The sequence below is a fragment of the Nannobrachium achirus genome, assembly GCF_963921795.1.
Source record: "Nannobrachium achirus genome assembly, chromosome: 6".
Classification (NCBI taxonomy): Eukaryota; Metazoa; Chordata; class Actinopteri; order Myctophiformes; family Myctophidae; genus Nannobrachium; species Nannobrachium achirus.
Genome location: NC_137815.1, coordinates 28,080,868 through 28,105,665, shown reverse-complemented (window position 1 = coordinate 28,105,665; position 24,798 = coordinate 28,080,868). Strand labels below are relative to the sequence as shown.

The 24,798-nt window shown below is 40.6% G+C and overlaps 1 protein-coding gene across 1 annotated transcript; it reads left to right on the top strand.

Moving 5' to 3' along the window:
• Positions 1-4,679: 4,679 nt before the first annotated feature.
• On the top strand, positions 4,680-24,160 carry vamp3 (vesicle-associated membrane protein 3 (cellubrevin)). Its single transcript, XM_080727609.1, has 5 exons — positions 4,680-4,770; positions 12,195-12,279; positions 18,564-18,722; positions 19,707-19,758; positions 21,683-24,160. Coding segments are annotated over exons 1-5 (315 nt in total). The 5' UTR covers positions 4,680-4,768; the 3' UTR covers positions 21,700-24,160.
• Positions 24,161-24,798: the final 638 nt, after the last annotated feature.

Here is a 24,798-nt window from a genome sequence, read left to right as displayed (position 1 = left end):
CTTATCTGTGGTCAACTATGTTTAGGTCGCCAGGTGGTCTTTAAAACAAAGAGCAGGATTTATAACTAAGTTGAAACACAAACAAGCCTAATCTGGTCTCGTCTTACCTTGAGGAGGAGGTTTGGAGGCGGTCTAAACAGCCATTTGCTCCAATTCCACACTATATTATAATAGTTGATATTATGCTGAATTATTATGCGTTATTGTCTGATCAGATATACTTCAGTTGTTGAAAGGAAAGTGTTAGAATTATACTTTAGTCGTTATTTTTGTCTCGGATCTGTTGAAATAGCGAGGGACAGAAAATGCTCTGGGGGCAGAGTTCTCCTCTGCCTACAAAATGATGTCACGGCTTAAAAGTCCAAGTTATATTGTATTAATTTACTCTACCATACAGATTGTTTAAGCTAAATAGTATTAATTTACTCTACCATACAAATTGGACAAAATCAATTTTTTATTCATTAGAACAAAGTGACATACAGATGCTTTAACCCATTTAGAACGGGTACACATTTTGTGTATCATTTTATGCTTTAACTATTGAAAAATAGCAGATCTACAAGCTCACAGCGCGGCACTCGCGCTGCGAGCTTGTAGATCTGCTATTTTTGAAAAATCGTGAAAATTCGAATTTTGACCCGATTCTATAAGTGTCTTTTGAATCCTTCTACGGTTTTTTGAAAAAAAATATGTTTCTATGTCAGCAATCTGGCTAGCGATCGTCAAACTTAACTGGAGCTCAGTTAGTCTGTTCTTGAGAGACTACTATGTCAGTGGTTCTCAAACCTTTTCATGTCAAGGACCGCCAAACTGATATTTATTTGGCCACGGACCCCCATTTCAAAATATTTAGTTCCAGGGACCACCCAGAAGCAACATTTTAGTTACAATCTTTCGCTTTGAAAATACATATATTTAAAGATTTGCACGCATTTTCTCGACTTTTTCAAAAATAGCAGATCTATACTCTATCTGCTATTTTTCAATAGCTAAAGCATTCAATAATTCTAGGCCTAAATGGTGTCAGTGTAACAAACCCTAACAACGTCTCTGTTTTGACATCAGATCCCTAGCATTGCAGTGAAGGACGACGAAGGCTCTGGGATGTAGGAGGGTGTGTAGACCTGAGAGAGTGCAGCACTGTCAGGGTGCTTCCAGTCCACAGACCAGAACAAGGTAGTCGTTTGTTGGCTCAAAGGGAAACTTTGGTTGAGATTCTCTGAACCATCATGTTTTGATTCTTCACCAGTGGAGAAAACACCTCTCACACCACATCAAGATGGGGACGCTGGACCAACTGCTGGACCTTTAACTCTGTGACCATCATGATTATAGGGGTGCAAGAAGTTAATAGAACTTTACGATTTAGATATTTCTTTCTTTCATCTTACTCTTTTTGTAAAATATAAACTCACAATCTTAAAAACTCACGTTGTGAGCTTGTAGATCTGCAATTTTTCACGCACAAAATCTATTCGAAAAATGTTTGCGTTGATTTGTTGAAAAAGACAACAAATTTAAGAAGAAAATCAGTTTCTCTTTTGTCCGATTATATCGGAAAAAAAAACAATCTATAGAATAATCACGAAGAAAATAATCGATGGTTGCAGCCCTAATCATGATGCAAATATGATTAGTCATAATTCATAATACAAAGGAACTATAGGCCTCGGATTCACCACTTAATCATTATTGGGTATTAAAAAATACCTTTATCTTTGCAGAAATTCTAAAATGACATGGCTCATTTGCTTTTAGCATGAATATATATTTTCTTTCCTGTTTTTGAACAAATAAAAATGTTTGATATTAAGAACAGTAAATAAGTATAAGTAACAGTAACCCGCTGTCATTTTGTGTTTTTTAGAAACGGCGCTAAAGTATACAGTATATAATTATGCTTCTTTTCAAAGCTATGCGGATAGAAGTAGGAATGATATATTAAGCTACCATAGATAGAAATAGAAATGTTACATTTAATTTAATTTTCTAGTCCAAAGACACTTTACACTCCTTGCTTTCTTTTTTTGAGATATAGACCCATATAGAAAATTTGCTTATGTATGTAATGCTAAAATCCAACCTAACAACATATTTTGTAGGATTAAACCTGTTTGTAAACATTTCAATAAAACATATATTGTATCTTTGTATCTTTCATTTTGTTTCAAAATGGTACATAACTTGAACATGGATGATTTGGCTTTATAGTGACACGCACGCACGCACGCACGCACGCACGCACACACACACACACACACACACACACACACACACACACACACACACACACACACACACACACACACACACACACACACACACACACACACACACACGGTTGCACACACACACACACACACATTGAGGCATTTAGCAGACACTCTAAGCACGAGGTAAGTAATATACATCAAATGCATAGAAATTAAATCTAATCTAGGATCATAGGTAAACCAAGAATCATCAGTCTAAATAGTATGATATTAAAAAAATAATAATCTGTGCATGGAGACTACAGACCATAGGGTGCCAGGTTTACAAATTAACTTGGCATCAGTCTACATAACACGTTGTCTAAATTACATTTTAACTTTCGCATAAGCCTGCATGGAAGGTCGACAAATGCTACAGGCTAATGTGGAGTCTGAAGAGGTGAGTCTTCAGATCACACACACACACACACACACACACACACACACACACACACACACACACACACACACACACTCACGCCATGACGTTAGAGATACTGTGTACCGCTTTGCGTGATTTTAGGGCGAAATCTGTAGGAGCAGTGTCCAAAAATGTGTCTTGCAAGAATCGGTGTCATGGTGGCGCTAGAAGAGGGCCATGTGAGAAATGAGGGGTGGAGGTTGTGGTTTGGCAGCCAAGGAGTGTGTGTGCATGAAGTTTGGCATGGATCGGGGCAACAGTGGCAGAGATATGAGTAGGGGAAAAGTGTGACGTGGCGGACAGACTGACAGACTGACAGCCGGTGGAGGTTTTGATAGTAACTGCGACCTGACGGTCGCAACGTATACATTTTAATTTCTCATAGCCTATATCGTATATATATGCTACATAATGTCCACTGACTATCCATCCACCTGGGAGGGTTCCATCCAGGGGGTCCACAGAAAAAGGTTTTAATATAGCATCAAAAGCAGTTAAATCACAAATAAATAGAAATAATTACATTTATTTTAACAACACATATCTTGTATGGGGGCGGGGGGGCCCCTGGCACAAAACATTTTCAGATGAGGGTCATACGTTAGGCCTACGTTACATTATTACAATGTTTCCAGCAGTGGTTCTCAAAGTGGGGTCCGGGGACCCCCAGCCTCCAGGGGTTCCATAGCAGAAATAGCTCCATCTGTATCACATTCATTTTTGAGCGGTGGTCACACGGTCTCCTATACGTGGCCGTGTGTGTGGGTATGTATGTATGTATGCGTCCGTCCGTCCGTGTCTGTATGTAGCCTGCAGTACCTTTTCTGACCACACATGTTAAGGGAAGGGCGCTGTTTTTCAGGCCAGGCCAGGCACACTCACACACACACACACGCGCGCGCGTGCGCACACACACACACACACACACACACACACACACACACACACACCCACACACACACATGCAGCCTCCACCGCCCACCGCTCAGTTGTTCACACGAGTGTGATTTTTAACCATTTATCCATGTGCATGGCTTCTCAAAAATAGCAGATCTACAAGCTCACAGCGGGTAGACCTACATCTTCTCTCCTGGGGGTTCATGGCCCAACATATTTTCAGATGTGATGCGGGTCCGTGGCCAAATACACCTTCCTTGAAAAAGTTTGAGATCCAACCATGGATCCAACTGCCCATTAGGACTACGTTATAACAGTGTTACTGTCTCTTTAACACTGACTGCAGGTCGGAGCTGTTACGGCCTGACTCCTGTGTTGCCATGTCTGTTTATTATAAGCGACTTTGGGATTGTACTTTTTTCTGTAAAGTTGCTAGTAAATAGGCCTATTGGTTATTGGTTGCTTGTTGCAGGTTTTCTGAACTTTCTAAAGTGTAGTTGCTTATTTGGTCTTGCTTCCTAAATGTCGTTTAAATCAGTGGTTCTCAAACATTTTCATGTCAAGTAAATGGACATCTAAATTAAAACAAATTTATCTACTTGGGTTAAATCCTTGAGGCTAATCTATCCAGTGAAAAGATGACTACAAAGGTAAAAAAAAAAAGAAAGAAAGAAATACAGAGGATCACTCTGATGATGGTCAATAACAATACTCAGAGATCCTTTTAGTTGACTGTGTAGGCCTACCAGTGAACTCACTGAACTGTACTGTCAGTTCTTTCATGAAACTGTACCTTTCCCTATGCAAACTTCTAATAAATACAATCAATCAATCAATCAATCAATCAATCAATCAATATGTAACTATTTGCCCATCCCCCCATCTAAATAGCCTATTTTGCGTCAGAACTTAAGAATGTTTTTCTTTTGAAAGAGACAAAATGTTAACATTTCTTTCAAGATTGCTTCCGAAAATAGCAGATCTACAAGCTCACAACAACGCGTCAGTATTTTCAATTAAATAGCGGCTAGCCGATGACTGTCTGCTTCTAGTGGTCTTGTTTTCATAGACCCCCTTTAGCTCGTTTCTCTCGCAGGATCTGGCAACCCAGCTTGACTCCGCGTTAGCATTAGCTCAGAGAGAGCCAGAGAGAAGCAGCATCGCAGCCTGACTTTTCACAATCGTCCAATTAACAATGTAAGTCTAATTCAAACTTATTGACAACCAAACTGTGTTGTTTAATTAGTTACAATTTCCAGCGCGAGGCCAGACAGAGGGAGTTTAAAATAAACCATTGTAGAGGAAAAGTAAACAACGCCCATAACTTTGGTACATTCAACAAGTGGAGGAGTTAAGCTAATCTAATGATAGGGGGTTATTACACTAATGTGAGGTCTTACCAAGTTAAATAAATGTTACATAACAAACTGTGAGAAGGGAGGGGGTGAATGTTGTTTTAAATATTAATATGTAATCTCTAGATGATGGATACTATTACTAACCACACCTCACAAGCTAAAGAAGCCAACCACAACACAACACAACACAACACAACACACCACACAGAAGGCCAACTTTGCTAACGTTGCACATCCGGTCACACATTCAGATGTTCCATCACTAGTACTCCAGGCCAGTGGTTCTCAAAGTTTGACATTTGGAGGTCTCCCCATAATGTACACATTTGCACACTGTCAAAGTTACAGACTTGTAAGGGTCAATTTGGACCCTCCCCATAATTGATTGATTGATTGATTGAAGACTTTATTAGAAGTTTGCATAGGAAAAGGTACAGTTTCATGACGGTACAGTTCACTTGTACAAGGTCTAATCCTAGAAAAGACTAAGCTTATTTCCACAGGAAACCATTTAAGTATCTCATATAACATTGAATGACAGACGAATAGAACACAGTACCATGCAGTAGATATAGTCAGAAAAAGAAAATGTTTAAAAAAAAAAATTAAAGAACAAAATACAGTAAAGGATATACAAAATACATTAAAGGAACCTAGAGAGTCCCTGAAATCTACTTTGAGAACCACTGCTTTTTTTTTTTTTTTTCTTTTTTTTTATAAAACAGCTCTATAGCTGTCAACAGCTGGAGGAAAGGCTTGTAGAGCTGCTATTTTCAGAGCGCAACCAACCAAACATAACATGACTTGTCTTTTAGTTCTACTGGATCACTTCTCACAGTAAATTGTCAATATATTTAATCATCATAGCTTAGTTTTTATTTAGCATTTACAGGAAATGTAATTCACAGATATTTGACAAGCTGATGCATTTCATCATAATTGTCCTGTGATAAACGACTCTCACAGAACGTGTTCCTCTGAGGTATTCTGGTCTGGAATGTTGAGAGGAAAAGTCCTGTGTGTTGTGTTGAGCATGATGTCATGTCCGTTGGGACGGCTGTGTAGTTTGTGTTGTGACTAAAAGCATAGGCTACAAGAGAGACAATTTGAACCATTCTGTTTATGTACACACAGACAGAAAATGGCCAACTAGTTAGACAGGATGTAGTTGGTAGCCATGGCAAGCACTAGATTCTAGTTCTAGTGAATACTAGAACAGGGGTCTTCAACGTTTTCAGGCCAAGGAACCCTTAGCTGAGAGAGATGAAGCAGGGACCCCCTCTACATATTGTGTACATGTGTGATGCAGATTGTCATCGATTTCATAGATAGATTCATGGACTTGTCTATGTTGGATTTGTGTTTTTAGTTAACTTGACCTTTCACTCTGTACTTGGTCTGCTCTTTTTTACCTCCTCTAGACCAAACCTATTTGCCGAAAATAGCCGATCTACAAGCTCTCAACGCCTCGCAGCAAGATCTGCTATTTTTGGCTAAAGTTCTCCTCAGAATAGGGATGCGGCGGTTCAAGTTGTTAATTTAAAAGAATGATCCTATCACAAATATTTGGCGTCCCCCCTGTAGTAACTCTGAGGACCCCTAGGGGGTCCTGGACCCCCTGTTGAAGACCCCTGGACTTGCACATGCAGTGGTTTTCAACCAGTGGTCCGGGGACCAGCTTGAAACTAAAACATTTGAGAACCACCACTGATCTAGTTCAATGGTTCCCAAAATTCTAGGCATTACATTTAGTTTGACTCGGTTCCACAGATAAAATTTGGACTTTGGAAGCTCACAACACCATGTTTCCGCTTTCTTAACAATTTGGCCAATTTGGTGCTAACTTGAAAGTAAACTGTATAAATGTGCAGATAGCCTGTTTGTTGGGTTGTTTACTGTTGAGTGAGAAAATAACGTTGCACATTAAGCTCTCTACAGTATTTTCAGTATTATCATATGTCGGCAAGTGTGAAACTATTATTAGTTATTATTATTATTATTTATTTGGTAAAACTTGTATATTTAATTGGTAAATGTCACTCACAAGTGAATGGCAAGGATGTGGAGAAAGTGACACAGAGACCTTAAGACAAGGTCATTTCATTTCAGCATCAAGCCTATAATCAATCGGTAACGGTTAAATTCCATTCTATAACGGAATGTATAATTACATTGCATTTTCCCTCCGTGACTTGAATCAACTTTAGCATGTCGTAGTAAGACTATAAGATCATACGTCTTATAATTAAGTTCCCAAAGCTCCTCCCCCTCAGTGTAGTTTGTAGTGAGCTAGCTATGATACAGTCAGACATGATGACACATCAAAACCTCTGGGCTTAAGATGAATTGCTTGGGAAATCGCTTGATGAAGACAGAGTGACAGACTGTACACAATCGGAGAACAAGGAAGGTTTAAGGGCATTTAGCAGGCATTCCAATTTAGATTGGCTTAATCACTTTAACTGTGGGTTATGATGATCAGTGCTTGACTAGTGAATGATCTAGAATAGATGGTGTTTTCTTTTCCCTCATCCTTTTATAAGCTCAGTAAAAGCATGGTTTAGGCCTGCTTTTAACCAGCATCATGGAAGAGGCTTTGTTCTCCACTGGGTTTTTGGAGCTGTGTGAAGCACAGGCTCCCTATACGTGGCTGTGTGGGTCTGTCTGTCTGTCTGTCTGTCTGTGTGTGTGTCTGTGTGTATGTAGCCTGAACTTCCTAAACTTCGGCACGCCACTAGTCCCACAGTTTTGCCACCACACACTCGCGCCATATGTCAAATCGACCGGCTTACTCGGGAATCGTGGGCTATTACTTTTCTAAGAGAAAGGTTCTATAGTTTAATTGATATTAATTTATTAGTGAATTAATTTTCCCCATTGACTTATAATGGGAATCGCAAAAACTCACATTCAATTATTTGTCTCTCGCAAACCATAGGGGCTAGAGTTTCAAGACTTGGAGAGGAGGTTCATAATGATTTCAAGGATTAAATAAAAAATAATTGTGTCATTTGGCCGCATGGTGGCGCCATAACACCCCACTTTACGTTTTGGCCTGTAACTCTTGAACCGTAGGTCGGAAAATTAAAAATATTTTTTCCCTGGATTCCTTGGGTCATGACGCATCTCCCCATATAGGCCACGCCCATTTGCGCCATGATAGATTTTCCGCCATCTTGCATTTTCTCCAAAACACACTTTTTGCTCCTTCTACATATTTTCTTCAAATGTCACAAAAATCGGTACACATGATCCACACACACACACACACACACACACACACACACACACACACACACACACACACACACACACACACACACACACACAGCTCCACTTCACACGGGTGTGATTTTTCTTTGCAACAGGGAATTAACATGGACTTTAAGAGTAATAGGGTTTAGGTGGATTCCTACCCTGGTTAACCTGACACAGTGCCATAGTTCACCTTAATGGGGATTTTTATGTTCTCCCTGCCACTGAATTTTCTATTTTTGTTGGTGGGGGAAAAGTTTTATTGTTTTTATTATTTAATAAATTAATTCCCCTACTTGATCATACCACAATCTCAAAACACGACGTGGAGAAAGCAACGCATTTTTAGTTTTTATTGATTGAATACTTGGTTAGCAGTTTGCAAAAAAAAAAAAAAAGAACAGTTCAATACAAGGTCTGCTAAGAGGATTTTAAACCCAAGAAAGCCTATATGGCTTGTTTCCATGGGGTCCTTTGTACTCAATTCATCTTGTAGATCTGCTCTTTTTGAATTTGAGTCCTGAAAAGTAACAGTTTTGCACATATGATGTTTACTTGTAATATACCTTAGAGGAGTTGTGTGGAAATAAATAAAAAAGTTCCCACTCTTCTGTGTTGCCTAGAACTGGAGGATTGATTTGGGGGTTTGTATTGTAAAGTACAATGTGATGGCATCACACATACTTTACACCACTGCAAATCAAAAATTCACGAGAATTTCAGGATACATTTCAATTTCAGAAAGCGAATAGGAGACAGGCAGCAGGGTGAAAAAGCAGGGCTCAGCAGTGTTATGCAGGTTGTCTGCAGGCAGGGCAGATGTATTGATAAACATCCCGGGGCAGCAGGAGCTCTGCATGGAGACAATGGAAGGAAGCTGTGCTCTTTGTGGGCAGCATCCTCTCACAGTCGCTCACCTCCCGACTCCTGGCCGTCCCCAAACTCTCACTTCAATGACAAAAGACACATTCTGTTCAAATGCTTACATACATACAGCCAGTGTTGCCATGTCTGCTTGTTATAAGCGACCTTTTAAAGTTGCTTGTAAATATTGGTGGCTGTGGTGGGCTTGTTCCTTTAAACGTATCTGCTTATTTGTGCCTGATTCCAAATGTTTTGTGGTTCTCAAATATTTGTATGTATGCATTTGTCCCTAATCTCCTTCTTAAATCAGATTTATTTTGTTAGAACATTTGAAAAATGTGACAAATATTCAACATTTTATTAAATTCTTTTTGGGAGCGTCCGCACACTCAAAACGGTGCCAATACAAGTTCTTTATTTTCAGTTTAGACAAATGCAAGCTTTCGGTCATAGAACTTCTTCAGGCATCCAGCACCTCACCTAAATATACTGGCAGATGAGTGGTGTTTTTTTTTCACAATTTAATTCTTTTTGTGGCTATCTACAAACTCACAATGTGTTGTGAGCTTGTAGATCGGCTATTTTCTAATGGCTGATATATATACCGTATATAGGTATAGTGCTCGAGTCATCAAGTAGCCTGGTTTCTTCTTTATGGGCTTGTTTTCCTAGACCACGTTGCTTTTTTTTCTCGCATTAGATCTGGCAACACTGAATACCCCCCCCCCCCCCCTCCAAATAACTCCCTAGAAAGCCTGAGCAGCAGATCTTGGCAGGAAACAGTAAGAGTCTTTTTGGCGACACCTCCGGTTGATCTGTGATCTGTTGGAAGAGCTGTGATTCCTCCTAGAATTCACTTTGAAATTAAACACAAGCAACCACGGAAGTACCGCTCCAAAACGGAATACTACAGGGTCCTAGCGCTGAGGTAATTGTTAAAAAGAAAAAGCAACCACGGTTTTCTGAAACGGTATGTAATATTATTTTAACGCCCATTAAGGCCTGAGACCGATTCTAAAAAATGTCTTCTAAATCTACGTTTTCTGAAAAACCTACGTTATATCGTCGTTGTCGGGGCGGAAAGCTCTTATCTCCATATTTTAACCTTTTTTTCTTCTTTTTTTCGTAATTTAGCTGCTCTAGTTGATCACACTACTGCGTCACACAAAATAATCAAAAGTAGCATATGCTTGTAAAGCTGCTACTTTTGCTATTTTTGTATTTGAATTCTGAAAAGTACCAGTTTTGGATGTTTTCACCCAACAGAGATGCAGGGCTTGACTTTAACATTTTGAGGCATTTGTCCTTTGGACTAGTAAATTACTTGTCCGGGCACAAAAATCACTTGTCCGGATAAAATACGAGACATTTCACAGTAATTTCTTTCTTAAATGCATTAGAGATGTTACCGATCAATCGGCAATGGATCGGATCGGGCCGATCAAAGCGTGATCGGCGATAATCGGTGGTTTAGATCAAAAGGTAAATTCACCGATCCGATCCGATCGGTGCATCCGATCAACCAGCCGTTCAGTATGCCCACTTGAGGCCATTTTGGGGTATTGATTTCCACAGTGCTGAAGGAATAATTAGTTACTGCTATGATAATAAATACATAGTAATGCTGGTAAATAACTATAAGGCAAATATATAAATGAATTCATGAGTGAATTAATTAATTAAAGTTAAAACATTAACATTTAGAAAATATAAATAATATATAAATAATAACTTGATCGGATCGGTGATTGATCGGTATCGGGTGATCAAACTTTTGTGATCTGTGCTCGGTGATCGGTTCCAAAAAACCTGATCGGACCATCCCTAAAATGCATGCATAGGAGTCAGACATTGAAATAGAATGAATATTGTTATCGGCCCCCCTTGCTCCCTCCACCCTCCACCCTCCACTCCATAGTTTGGGCAGTCCATAGTCTCCATACAGCACAAAGCTGCTATGAGCGTCACAGAAAATGTTAAACCAAAAGCCACTTGTCTGACAGACAAGTACATTTTTTATGAGCTTGTCCGGAAGGATTTATTACTTGTCTCGGACAACAGGACAAGCCTTAATGTCAAGCCCTGCGATGTATATAGCTAAGCTAACATCTTAAATGACACGGATGCCTTCCTGGTTTTAGCGGGTTAACTTTAAAATGAATATACATTTTCGAAATTCCCGTACATTTCCAGCGGGAGTCCATTGACAGATACATATTAATTTTGGTGTTCCTTGACATTAAAACATTTATATAGCAATCCCAAATAAGCAACTGCACTTTAGAACTACACTTTTGGTGCAAGCATCATTGGGCTTTTCCCGTGTACAGGTATATGACAGACAAAGCTCCAATTGTACAAAGGAGCAAAAGGAATAATGGCGGCAGTGAATGGCGGCTCCTTTCTATGGGAACACATTCACTTGTTCATACCAGGAGGATCTTTGACTACAGTTCTGTCCTCTCTGTGTGCTGACTGAGTCAACAGCTCTAAGTACATAAACCTCAAAGAATTATTCTCTGGCACACAAGAGTCTCACACTTGTATGTAAATCATCCCCACCTGAAGATCCTACCCTTATTTGTGTCTCTCTTGCAGAGACACCTTCTGACCAGAAGGTGTCAGTAACGAGCTACGTCAAAGAAAGTGTGGTTTCAGAGTTGTACTAGTCTAAAAAGAGTGATGGGGATATTTCACTTCCAAGCATGTTTGGTGCCATTTTAACCTTTACTCTGGCTTTTGTGTTTCATCACAGACAGTTCTTAGGTTGCTTGATTCAGCATTTAGATATTTTGATATCCATTTGATCAGCCTTCCAACTTCCAACTCCATTTTAGCCATGATAGATTCATTTAAAACACACTTCCTCTGTTCTAATGACTGATGTTGTCCTTCGAATGCGTGAGGGAGCAGTGTGTTTTCAATTACTTTTTCATTAAAAAAATAACACGTCCCCAGCTAAATGATGGATAGTTAGGAACCAAATGAACCCAAATGGTCCAGTTGGTTCCATTTGTAAATGATGTAACCATTTTGTAAATTCGGACAGTGTATAGTTCTGTGAACTGAAGTGACCCAGTTGGTAAACGCTATAGAAATGTGACATGGAGGTACCAACTGTGTCATCTGTCACCCTCCCACCAGGTCGGCCCCGCTCCCAGAAGGTTCTAACATGGCCGCGCCAGGAGGCAACCGGCGCCTGCAGCAGACCCAGGCCCAGGTGGATGAGGTAAGAAGACTGTTTAAATTAAAAAACTTCTGACTTCAATCACCGAGCTTCCAGTCCCTGGAAGCAACCATCTCTCATTCTGACCTCCTGGAAGTGGCAACACACCAGCAGTCTACGGACTGCTGGCCTTGTAGTACGGGCACCTAGGCCCGATCCTGAGACCTTTGATGCTGCGTGTGACTACCCATCTCTCTCCCCATTTGTACTCTACACCAGTGATTCTCAACCTGTGTGTCGGGACCCCCAGTGGGGTCGCCAAATTATTTTGGGGGGATTAGCTTGATGTTCAACAATAAACAAAATAGTTTTTTTACTCAACAATAAACAAACCAACATAAAGTTGAAGCGTATTGAGGGTATCTGCACATTTCTAAAGTGGCAATTTAAGGACTTTTTAATACCTCTAAAATGACAAATTAAACATTGGCCAAATTGTCAAATATTAGAGGCTGAAATTGTGAAAATCTACAGAGCATGTAGATCTGCTATTTTCACAATAGAACTGTGTTATACAAAATGTAATGCCTCAGCTCTTAGTGCTCGTCAGGGTGGGGGGGTCCCCAGTTAAACTATGATTATTTTGGGAGTCGCGGCCTGAAAAGGTCGAGAACCACTGCTCTACACCAGGGGTTTTCAAAGTGGGTGCTGAAGCACCCTAGGGTGTCGTGACAGCAGTCCAGGGGTGCTGCGAGATGATGTGATAATATTTATGCTACGAGCCCCGAACCAGTATGCCTCCTTTGCCTAGAGAAGTAATCTAATGCAGCGCTGGTGCCAGATAATGTGATTTACTACAATAAAACACTAATTCATAATAGTAAAATAAGCCATAAATATACAGTAGCAGTTTGTGCCGCGTTATGAGCTTGTCAATCTGATACTTTTGAATCCTGGAAAGTAACATCTTTGGACATATCGTCTCATATTATGAGGTTTCCACCCGAAAGAGACAAAATAAATATAATTATTTTCTTATAACTTTTTTCAAAGATTTGCACACAATTTCAAGATCTTTCAAAAAGAGCAGATCCACAAGCTTGCAGCACAGCATTTTCGATCCTATTCTCTCTATCTAAGCTTCTCTATCTCTCTAGGAGAGCCTTACATAATGACTGGTAAAGGGCACTACTGTCTATTAATCACTAGTTGTTTTCCTCCATGGTTACCGTCCCCTCAGCAACGCACAGACCATGTGCTTGCTGGTGGCTCTGTTTGCCAGGTACTACTTTGGTATTAAACAAAACACACACTGGGGTCGAATCTGCACATGCTTTGCATGGATAGATTTATACTAGATAGATAGATTTGTGCTAGATCTGGGGTCTTCAACAGGGGGGGGGGGGGGGGGGGGGTCCTCAGAGTTACTACAGGGGGGCCACCAAATCTTTGTAATAGGATCATTCTTCCAGATAGATTGGTACTGGACGGATGGATAGGTGGATAGATAGATTCTAGATATATTGATGGATGTTAGCTAGATTGATAGATTCTAGATAGATCAGCGGCCCTCAACCTTTATCAGACACAGGACCCCATAGCTGAGAGAGAGGTGAAGCAGGGACCCCCTCTCTACGTTGTATATCATTTGTGCAACTTGCAGAATATTAAACCTTTTTCATAGATTTCATAGATAGCATCATTGACTATCATCAGTTTTGAGTATATTAATGTCTTTAGTTCAGACATATAAACACTTAATAAACCCTCAATACTTACTAAACCTGACCTTCCTTTGGCTCTGAAAATATATATCTTTGGTAAAATATTGTAAAAATAAACAGTCATTTTATTTAAGGGTGCGTTCGGAAATGCGCACTCAACGCACTGGTGTGCCATTGTTGTCGTTAGTTTATTCGGTGCACTCAGTGCGGTGTCGTTCGAAAATCCAGTGCGCTGCGCGCCCGGTGAGTACACACACTGGTGTCTCGCGCTTCTCAGCTGTGAACAATGGCGTAGGAAATGATAACAAAATGCACCATTTGCAGCTTAATTAATAGGTAATTTGGGCTTTATTGTTACACACGCATCAACATGTAAACTAACAGGATGCAGGCCAATGTTATGAATTAATCTACCTTTCAATAGCAATGTTACGTTAGCAACTGCTGCTTTTCATAAAGTTTTCCTTCAGAGTTCAGAGTGAAAAGGCACACAGCTGCCCCTTATAACTGGTCGTTCGTAAATAAGACACACTGAACGCACTCAACGACGTCAACGCCCACTGCACTCATTACACTGAGCCCACGCCCTGTGCGCATTTCCGAACGCACCCTAAGTTAAAAAATATAAATCAATTCTTCTTCCACTGCTGCCTCAGTCAGAGCTATGTATAAGCCCCTCCCACCCACGCAGAACTTTAACCCCCGGTGGTGAGTCACGCCAGTGGCGTCAGTTCAGAAAAAAGCTGGCAACATGACTGGTGTCTTGCACGTGCGCCTTCGCGCGCATGCAAGACACCAGTCACGTTGCCATACCTTAGCAACAGGCATGATACATTTATTTTAAGAAGTACATTTAATTCCCCCCCCCCCCCCCCCGTTTCTGCAGCTAAACTTGGCATGTTAGTAAACGTGCCACAATTAACAATAATGCATTGCACCTGTGCAGCTGACCTGCAGAACCTGGGAATATACCTTTCTGTCAAGATGGGGAGAATACAAGTGTGGAGAATATAATTATAATACCTTGTTAAAGTGACCATTTTGTTAAATTTAGCATTTGTAGTTATGTTACTGTAATTTAACAACATAATAACCAGCACAGATAGACAAAGAGACATTCATGGATTTATATTTAAAAGTAACTTTTATTTTCCCCCCTGGACCCAGGGTATGGCAGCTGCATACCCCTGCCAGACCTAGCCTGATTTCAGACTCTGCGCTGAGAAGCAGTCCACTCAGAGAGTGGGCGGGGTTATTGGCTGGAGCCAGGCAATGCCAGACCCAATTGACGCCCCTGAGTCACGCACACACAGGCGTCTGATTGGCTGCAGCTAGGCCATTATGTAATCATCAGCGTCTCCATCCCTCCGCGGTTATGTAAGAGACGCGTGGACCTGCACACTCCTGTGTTAGCGTGTGTGTGTGTGTGTGTGTGTGTGTGTGTGTGTGTGTGTGTGTGAGAGAGAGAGAGACACAGGGAGGGTTCAGAGACACACAGAGAGCAGGGTTTGTGGATCAGTAGAACACGGGGGTTATGTTTCCTCCTGTGTCCTCGTTCATTTCTTTATCACTTACATTGTTTTTCACACCACACCCAAAAGACAAACATTACACCAGGGGTCTTCAACGTTTTCAGGCCAGGGACCCCTCAGCTGAGAGGGAGATAAAGCAGGGACCCCCACATATTGTATAAAATTGTGTTGAAGATTTCTGTTCGACTTTTGACAGCACTGTTATCATCAATCTATGGTGGATTCATGTTAATGTGTATTTTCAGACATTTAACCACTTAAATCGTCCATACTTCGTAAATTTGACCTTTCACTATGTACTTGATCTTTTATTCCCTCTGTACACTAAACCTATTTGCCAAAAATAGCCGATCTACAAGCTCTACGAGTCGCTTGTAGATCTGCTATTTTTGGCTAAAGTTCTCCTCAGAATAGGGATGCGAGGGTTCAAGTTGTTCGTTTAAGATTTATCCTATCACACAAGGATTTGGTGGCCCCCCTAGGGGTCCCAGACCCCCTGTTGAAGACCTCTGCTTTACACAGTAAGAAAACCAAAACCAAAAAAAAAAACACTACAATAAACTAAAAATAAAAAGGCAGTTGACAACTGATCACATGACAATTCTGCAATTACACATTATAACATAATACACTCCCCAGGCTCTTCCATGGCATCATAGGTCCTTCCCCTCCCCACCATCTCTGTTAGAACTCTTATATGAAGTCCATTTCCACCATTTGTCCTCCATTTGTTCCTCCTTTAACCTCCATCGGTGTGTCAGTTTCTCCATAGTATACATTTCCTCTATTAGCTCAGTCCACTAATCTTTCGTCCGAGGTTGCTCCGTCCTTACCCCATTTTCTTCTAATTACTTTTTCCCCCGCTGCCAATAATATTTTCACCAAATATCTATCATCTTCATGAATCTTCCCTTATGCCAAATCACCCAGGTAAACAACTCTACAATCCCGGGGCACCTCATATCCCAAGACCTTTTGAATTTGTTCATGTACACTTTCCCAGAAACCCTCTATTTTCTGACACTTCCAAAATATATGTGCATGCCCCACATCCATCTCTCCACATTCCCTCTAACATCCCATTTGTTTATGTACCGGTATTTGTTTGCTCTTCATTTTTGGGGTTTATAAAGATCCGGCTTAGATTTTTCCAAGAAAACTCACTCCATATCCGTGAGTTCGTGGATGAATGATGCAGTGTCCTCGACCTCGTTCTTATCTTTTGAACAAATTCACTTATGTAACTCAAGAAACAGCAGACGTGCACGTAGCCACCAAAGAGATGCTGCTGTGTCTTTGTGTGATGATGATGGTGGTGGTGGAGGAGCATCAAGACAAGGTGTGGTGCTTAGTTCATTCAAAGAGATGCTTGCTGTCTCTTTGTGTGATGGTGCAGCTAGGCAAAGGTGTGGCGGTTCATTCATGGAGGGTTTTACTTACGTAACACCGCTGTTTCCTCATGCTGGCTGTCGGATGTTCTCTCAAAGAAATCTTTGATAGGATGGCGAGGAAGCACGGCCTCAAAACCCCCTGGGACCCAAATTACATCCTCAAAGAATATGAGTTGCTGCCGTCCGGCAGTTTCTTTGTATATGTAGGTCATACATGGGCAACTGGCGGCCCGGGGCCCACATGCGGCCCTCACCTTCACTTAATGCGGCCCGCAGGTTAATATCTGAATACTGAGATAATATTGATTTCAGTTGTTACAATTCCAAACATGCAGACATGACCCGCTTTAATTACTTCAGTCTATAGTAGTAGCTTAATGACTAGTACTAGTCTTTTTTTATGCACAATGCATTTGTATTTAAGTTATATAAATGCACTGGAAATTAAATACAAATTTTACTTTTCAGGATTCCAATCAAAAAATAGCCAAATAAGAATTCAGGATTCCAATTCAAAAATAGCAAAAATAGCAGATCTACAAGCTCAAAACGCGTCGCAGCGCGATGCGTTTTGAGCTTGTAGATCGGCTATTTTTGCTATTTTTGACTGTATATGCATTGCGGCCCTCTGGAGTGAGTGTGAAAATATAGTGGCCCTCTCCATCAAAGTAGCCCACCCCTGATGTAGGTTAACTCATACAGTGCCAGGCGACTTTTAGGGCGACTTTCTCACTATGGGCTTCCCTGCCAAGCGACTTTGGGCGACTTTTACTTAGAAAAAAAAAAAAAAAAAAAAAAAGATTTTTTTTTTTTTTTTTTTTTTAATCTTTTTGGACCCCATTAAATCTAGTAAACATGATTTCAATCGCGATTTTGCATGTTCCACCCCCCATACAACCCCATCTTTCAAACATGGCAGCCATTTTTGTTTACATCTGAAGAAAACATTATGGCTGATAAATCATGAATGCCTGAACGGATTTCCAATCTTTTTTTTTTGTTTGAAAGCTGTGAACAGCCTGCACAAACATGGTGCATGATCTGTGCATGGGCGTGCATGATCTGTGCACTATAAATTACATGGGAGTCTATGGAGGCTTCTGGCACTAGTGCCACTCGAGGGGCATTTTAAATTGGCAGTAAGTGAGTTAAGTGTCCTATTTGCCATGTGCAACTTCAAAGCCTAACAAGCCAAACGGAAATGTAATTGTCAACGACAGAAACACAATTAAATTGTTAATCGCGATTATTCGAGTGACAATTAATTGTCATGTAAAATGTCATAATCGTGACAGCCCTACTTATATGCAGGTAGAGTGCAATACTGTGATACTGGATGCACTTGATATATGTGCACACTGTTGTGTTCATGTTAATTGCTGTATGAATTTTATATATGCATGTATGTATGTATATTAGTATGACACTGACTTATTTGGCCAAGACAAATTTGTCCTTGTAGACATTAAAGGCTAATTCAGTTCAATTCAATGTGCTCTGTTGGAATCCCATGTTGTGTATTGCAGCTTGAATCGCCAGTGAGCTGTAAATTGTAACACTGTGTGTGTGTGTGTGTGTGTGTGTGTGTGTGTGTGTGTGTGTGTGTGTGTGTGTGTGTGTGTGTGTGTGTGTGTGTGTGTGTGTGTGTGTGTGTGTGTGTGTGTGTGTGTGTGTGTGTGTGTGTGTGTGTGTGTGGTCAGGTGGTGGACATCATGCGTGTCAACGTGGACAAGGTTCTGGAGAGGGACAATAAGCTGTCAGAGCTGGACGACAGAGCAGACGCCCTGCAGGCCGGAGCTTCTCAGTTTGAGACCAGCGCTGCCAAGCTGAAGAGGAAGTACTGGTGGAAGAACTGCAAGGTACACACACACACACACGGACACCCACATACACACATACACACACCAAAACATTGCCCCTAGGCCAAGTATAGGCCATATCATTTTCTTTATTACTAAAGGGGAGGACACACCGGCTGTGGACGGCGCAAGTCAAAACAGCCACACCCATTATGTTCAATGAATCACGCTAGAGATGCTCCGATTGTGATTTTTGGAGCCGATCACCAATCAACTGGAATCACTATCTGCCAATACATATATTCCCGATCACAGCGTCAAATCCATAAATTCTTCTATTCATTGTGTTACTGTAGCAGAATTCATATATTTAATGATTCTTCTTACAAAACATTGACATTGGCAAAGCCGATACCGATCAAAGCCGATAGAGGCATTATCGGCTGATCACTCACCGATCATTCAGCACATCTCTAAATCACGCCTTGCCCGCCGCTTCGATACGCCACTGTTCTATTTCCACGCGTTGCCGAGTGGTGAAAAATATCCGCCAGAAGCCAGAAAATGTATCTTGTTGAGTTGGAAGAAGGCTGTGCGTTTGAATGTAACGTTTGATATAATATCCAAGGAGAAAAGCGGAAGTTTTTAAGGGTCTGGAAAGCATTTCTGTCATGTCATCAACATGGATCTGTTCCATTTAGCACCACCATCAGGGCGATTTTTTCAAACACATTTTTGGACACTACTCCTACAGATTTTGCCCTAAAATCACACAAAGCGTAGGAACCAATGGCACTTACTGGCCTATTTGTGTATACATGTGACCTGACGGTCGCTTATCTCCCGATTAGGGAGTCTTACAGGTTTAGTTTTAGTCTAGTATTAGTTGACTAAATCTAGACTTTATTCAGTCAAGCATAATTTATGTAGATCTGCAAGTTTGAACAAGTAATTTCCAAGGTCCAGTAAGCTTGAATAAGTATATTTGGTAACTTAATTTACAGTATGTATAGATTTTTCTCTTGTGTTTCTTGTCCCCTGCAGATGTGGGCCATCCTGATAGCTGTTATCCTCATCATCCTGGTCATCATCATTAGTAAGTACTAATTAGGAGTAGTAAATATAGGACTGTAAAATACATTTTGTTAACTGAACTAAATAAAAACAATAACTAACTGAAACTGTATTGTATTTAAAAACAAACTAAAACAAACTACAATTATAGACAAAATGCCCTTGGTTTTTGTTTTTCTGGTTATCGTCCAACAACTGAATATAAAGATATCTTTTGTTGAGTTTTTATTACACAAACTCTGACCTTTTTGAATCCTGCACCTGACAAATAACCCAAAGTATGAAAAAACTAAAACTAATAAGAACTAAGCTAAAACTAAGCGTTGTCACAAAAATGAAACTAATAAAAACAAAAAAATCTAAAACTATTCTAACCTTGTGTACATTTAAAGGTGGTGTAAAGTAGTATTTTATTTAGCTAAAATAAGTGTTAAATAGTGCAAAAGAATTATCCTAAAAGGTGAAAATACATTTTCAGTTCGGGATACTAATTTAATCCAATCGGGTGAGAAAAATTATACGGGATACACTATGATGGAATTGAATGGACCATGCTTTGCGTCACTTCATTTGGCTTGTTGTTTTCATAGACCTGGACGCTTTTTTCTCTTGCAAACTCTGGCAACACTGCACCCCCCCACCTCCCCCGGCTCCTCTCGGCGAAAGACTCAGTCTGCTTGCTTTAGGGTTCCCACGGTCATGAAAAAAACCCTAAAAACAACAGGTTTCCAGGCCTGAAAAAGGTTTGGAATCGATCAAATGTTTGGATATACATTGTTTTGTCTAACATTACGTGAAATATGTAACATGGTAGAATGCAGTGCTTAGCTGAGTGAGAGCGGCCTAATGAATACAGGACGTCACGTGGCAAAGAAAATAAGACGCAACGTGATACGTACGTTGTTAGCTTGTAGATCTGTTCTTTTTGACTCCTACGCTCGAGTCTTGGTGCATTCATAGAACACTGGAAATGAGGTGAAATACTTTGGAAAGGTTATGGAAAAGTTTTGAAAATTCATTGTTTTAAAATGTGTGGAAACCCTGTCATAATATGATTACATTTTAAACGATGCATTCATTCTCTTATGTCACGGACAGTGTGACAATGGTTTTCTTCCATAACTACCTGAAAACGCATTTTCCATTTTATTAAAGAGCCCAAGAGACAGTGAGACCCGTTATTGAATAATAATTACTCTATCTATAGACCGGTTTCTTGTTTACAAACATTGAGACTAAATGCACAGCTGAATGTATCATGTAATCAATTCCGTCCAATCCCCAAACCTGTTGTTTTGGGGAGCACTGGTTTCATTGGCTAATTTTGGTACGGACCCTGCGTGCGCACTGCGCATCTACTTCTTGTCAGTGTAACGTGGAACAGAAACCCGTCGATTGTAATATACTAGAAAGTCGCGCCGCAAGCGGCGCTCCTGTCTAGCCCCCCTCGCCACGTTGTTAACGGGAAAAGCTCTGTGAATGAGACATCTAGACTGGCGAGGAGCAGCCTGACATTACATGACTGGAGCGGGGAGTCTGCTGCCGTGCTTCTCTCTCTCTGTCTCTGTCGGAGGGGCTGCGCTCTCTAGGGGCTGTGTGTGTGTGTGTGTGTGGCTACGCCCCCCTCGGTTGAAATTGGATCCGCCGGTCCCATAGCTGGGAATGAGCCAATGGACGGCGGTCACCATGGCGACGGGGGCGAATGATATCGTTATGGGCGGTATTCCTTACGTTCTGACGACTACCTATACGACTACCTATGAGTTGAAGTCGATGTAAAGGGGGCGTGAATGGGCTTGGAAGTGGGATGCGGCAATAGGAGGAATGTAATAATAGATAAGATGCCTGAAATCGACATGCGTATATCGCCCTGGACCCCTGGGTTGGTCCCGTTTTAGTTAACTATAACAATAACCTAACTTTGCTCTTTTTCTCTTCCTTTCCAGTCTGGAGTCGGTCATAAAGGAAAGAGGTGGGGTGGGGGGTCTGGGGTTATAGGTGAGTGGAGGAGCGGTTGATGATGAAGAGGAGGAGAGAATCCCGTGCAGAAACAAATGAATGTCTCAAAGAAGATGATGAAGATCAACATTGTTGGTGCCTAATTTATGCTCCATTGCGGGCCGAAAGCCGCTGTGAGCTTATAGATCTGCCATTTTCGGTTCCATGCCGGACATACAATTGAAGGGTTTTAGTGCCTATAACTTGAGCTCCAACAGAGCACAGAGCTCTTCTCTGCTGCACACAAGTCTTCATTCCTGGTCCTGCAGAGTGAGTGTGTGTGTGTGTGTGGGTGTGTGTGCATGGGTGTGTATGTGTGTATCAGAATGTGTATAGACATGCGTGCGCACATACTTGTGTACATAATAAGTGTGTGTTCCAACAATTTTACCTCCCCGCCCTCCACCCCAAAAACAAAACAAAAAACAACAACACAACACCAGACCCAAGATTCTCAACAAGTGGTATATCACATTACCATGCCAAAGAAGAGTACATTTATTCATATTTAATAACAACGTTCTAGATCATAGATCACAAACCAGAGAACCAGATTTGTTGTCGTGGAAATCCGAACGCTGGGAGCATACAACTTTCGTAATAACTGCGACCAATAAATACTATTCTCGTTTTGATGATATTACAAAGCATTAAGAATTTATTGTCATATTTATTTTCAAAGGTTTGGTGTTGTGTTGTTTTTAAGTAAATGTAAATTTTGGGGAACCCGTCTAGAGCTATAGTTCTGGTAGATAACTGATCAATAACTGATGAATTACATATCCAGCCACACACACAAGGACCAGGAAGTGAAGAAAACTGTTTTAAACTCATCAATTTTTTTTTTCTTTTCCTCCTTTTTCTTATGTTTTTAATATATATCCGTGCCAAGGTAGGACAAAGTGCCTTTGTGATGTGTGTTTTTGTCTGTTTTCACTGTAACACAAGTAATGCCCCTTTCACACACAATATAAATGTCTGTGAAAGGGACAGCACTCTTTGGTATACCATACCAACTTAGTCTATAGTTTTCATTGGTCCTGTTGTGTGAGAAAAGACCACCATCAGGGCAAATGGCCATTAAGACATACCCGATCTCAAATGTTCTCAGCCAATATTACATGAATTACATGGAGACAGTCTGTAACTGTTCAGAATCTCTAGCTTTGTAAATAGCAGATGACAACACACCAACATAGCCAGTGCAAAATTGATGCTTATCAACAGTAGATAAACATCGGCTTCTGCCTTCTGTGAATGTCAACTGTAGTTGCCGATAGCTGCGGATATCGACCGACATGTGGCCGATATCATTGTCATTGGGTCAGTTCCTTGAACCATGTTACTCCTACTACGCCTTTGGTTGTGAATGCTGTCACAAAAAAAGCCAAAACACAGCCAAAAGTGAGTTAACATTTGAACCTATGAAGTATGAATCTACCAATAGTGCCTCTAAATGGCTTGTTTGGACAGCTGAGCTTGTTGCATCTACAACACATAGGCCTATTCCATTGTGCAGTGATTCTCAAAGTGGGGTCCGGGGACCCCCGTCGGCCTTTACTGTATTTGAGGGGGTTCCCAAAGGTATCCTTACAGGTCTATCTCTTGAGAATGTACAATTTGGTTCCATTCGTACATTCTAAAGTTATGGGTGGGAAATTAAAGTTTAAGAAAGACTGCATGTCCTTCAGTACTGAATGGTGGTTGTTATTCCGTCTGATTCCTATGCCACAAAAACATATATGCGAAATATCTTCATTGATGGTTTTTATTGGTTTGCAGTTTGTTTTTGTCCCTTAAATATGTAATTCTAATAACCCTGCTGTGTTAGCTAGTATTAGTAGCACTAATTTTAGGACAGACTGTATGCGGTAGGGCCGGGGGGAGGTCTTATTTGAGATCTTTGTACATGGCAGCACAACTGTTGAGCCCTGTGGGTGTTGAGTTAAGTGGAGGGTTATCAACAGGGGAAGAGAAACACTGTGACTCCGCTGTGAAGCATGGGGGAAGAGGAACACTGCCACACAGCTGTGAGGCCAATTAGTCCAACAGTTGTGGGGATTGTTTATACCTCAGCTCAGTGAACGATGTCATATAATCATCTGTCCCTTTGGTTGTGTCATTAATTACCACCAAAAATGTATCGATCCAAATTTGCAGCAGTTGCCAGGGCAATTTGCCATCTCTTTTGTTTAGTTGCCTTCAAAGTGCCATGGGTTACTATCATTTGCTGTGATGAATTAAGATAGCACTATACACTAACTGATTGTTTCTGGACCCCTTCCTTCCAGTAACACCTTTTATAGAATATTATGTAATTGTAGCTATACTCTGCTTCTCGGGCTGTACATTGATTTGAAACCAAGTGCAATTCTACTATTTGACCCTAAATGCCTTTGTCTCGCTATAATAAACTTTTATCGAAACGTCTTGTTTTACTTGTGTTATTATCTGACTGCATGGGTGGTGGCATATGATGGCACATCACCTCAACTTTATCGATCAATGATCCTCAATGTTCAAGATTGCTTCATTTGTCTTCTGCAGGCGTATTGTTTCTCCTATAAGATAGCAGAAATTCATGAATTAATAAACACTGCAAAACATTGTCTCAATCAAAAAATAAAATAAATCAACAAGCATAACTAGATTAAAAACGATATAAAAAGTAATTTTAATTAACTGCTAGTCAGAAATGCATTTAATATAATATAAATAACAGATAATCTACAGTTCATTTAATACATAGCCACGCATAATTCCCAAGTTCATATATATTTTGCCGAGGCGGATTGGTCTGGTTCCAGGCTAAGGCAATATATATATATATATATATATATATATACATACATATATATACATACATATAATATATATCACTCATCATCACACTGCAGGCCATGTTCAACCCAGAGTCGGCTCAAACAAAGGGTCAAATTCGTCCTCCTGCTATACCACTAAAATATGGAACATGATATCAGCCATGGATTATCATCCTGAAGAAAAGCGGTTGCCATGATCTTGGTTTCCATGTAGGTCATCACCATTGTTTTGCATCGATGCA

Bases quoted from the DNA above. Each gene is read 5' to 3' on its own strand.
- vamp3 (XM_080727609.1), top strand. The intron at 12,280-18,563 runs GTAAGAAGACTG...GTGTGTGGTCAG, and splicing joins CCCAGGCCCAGGTGGATGAG to GTGGTGGACATCATGCGTGT. The intron at 18,723-19,706 runs GTACACACACAC...TGTCCCCTGCAG, and splicing joins ACTGGTGGAAGAACTGCAAG to ATGTGGGCCATCCTGATAGC.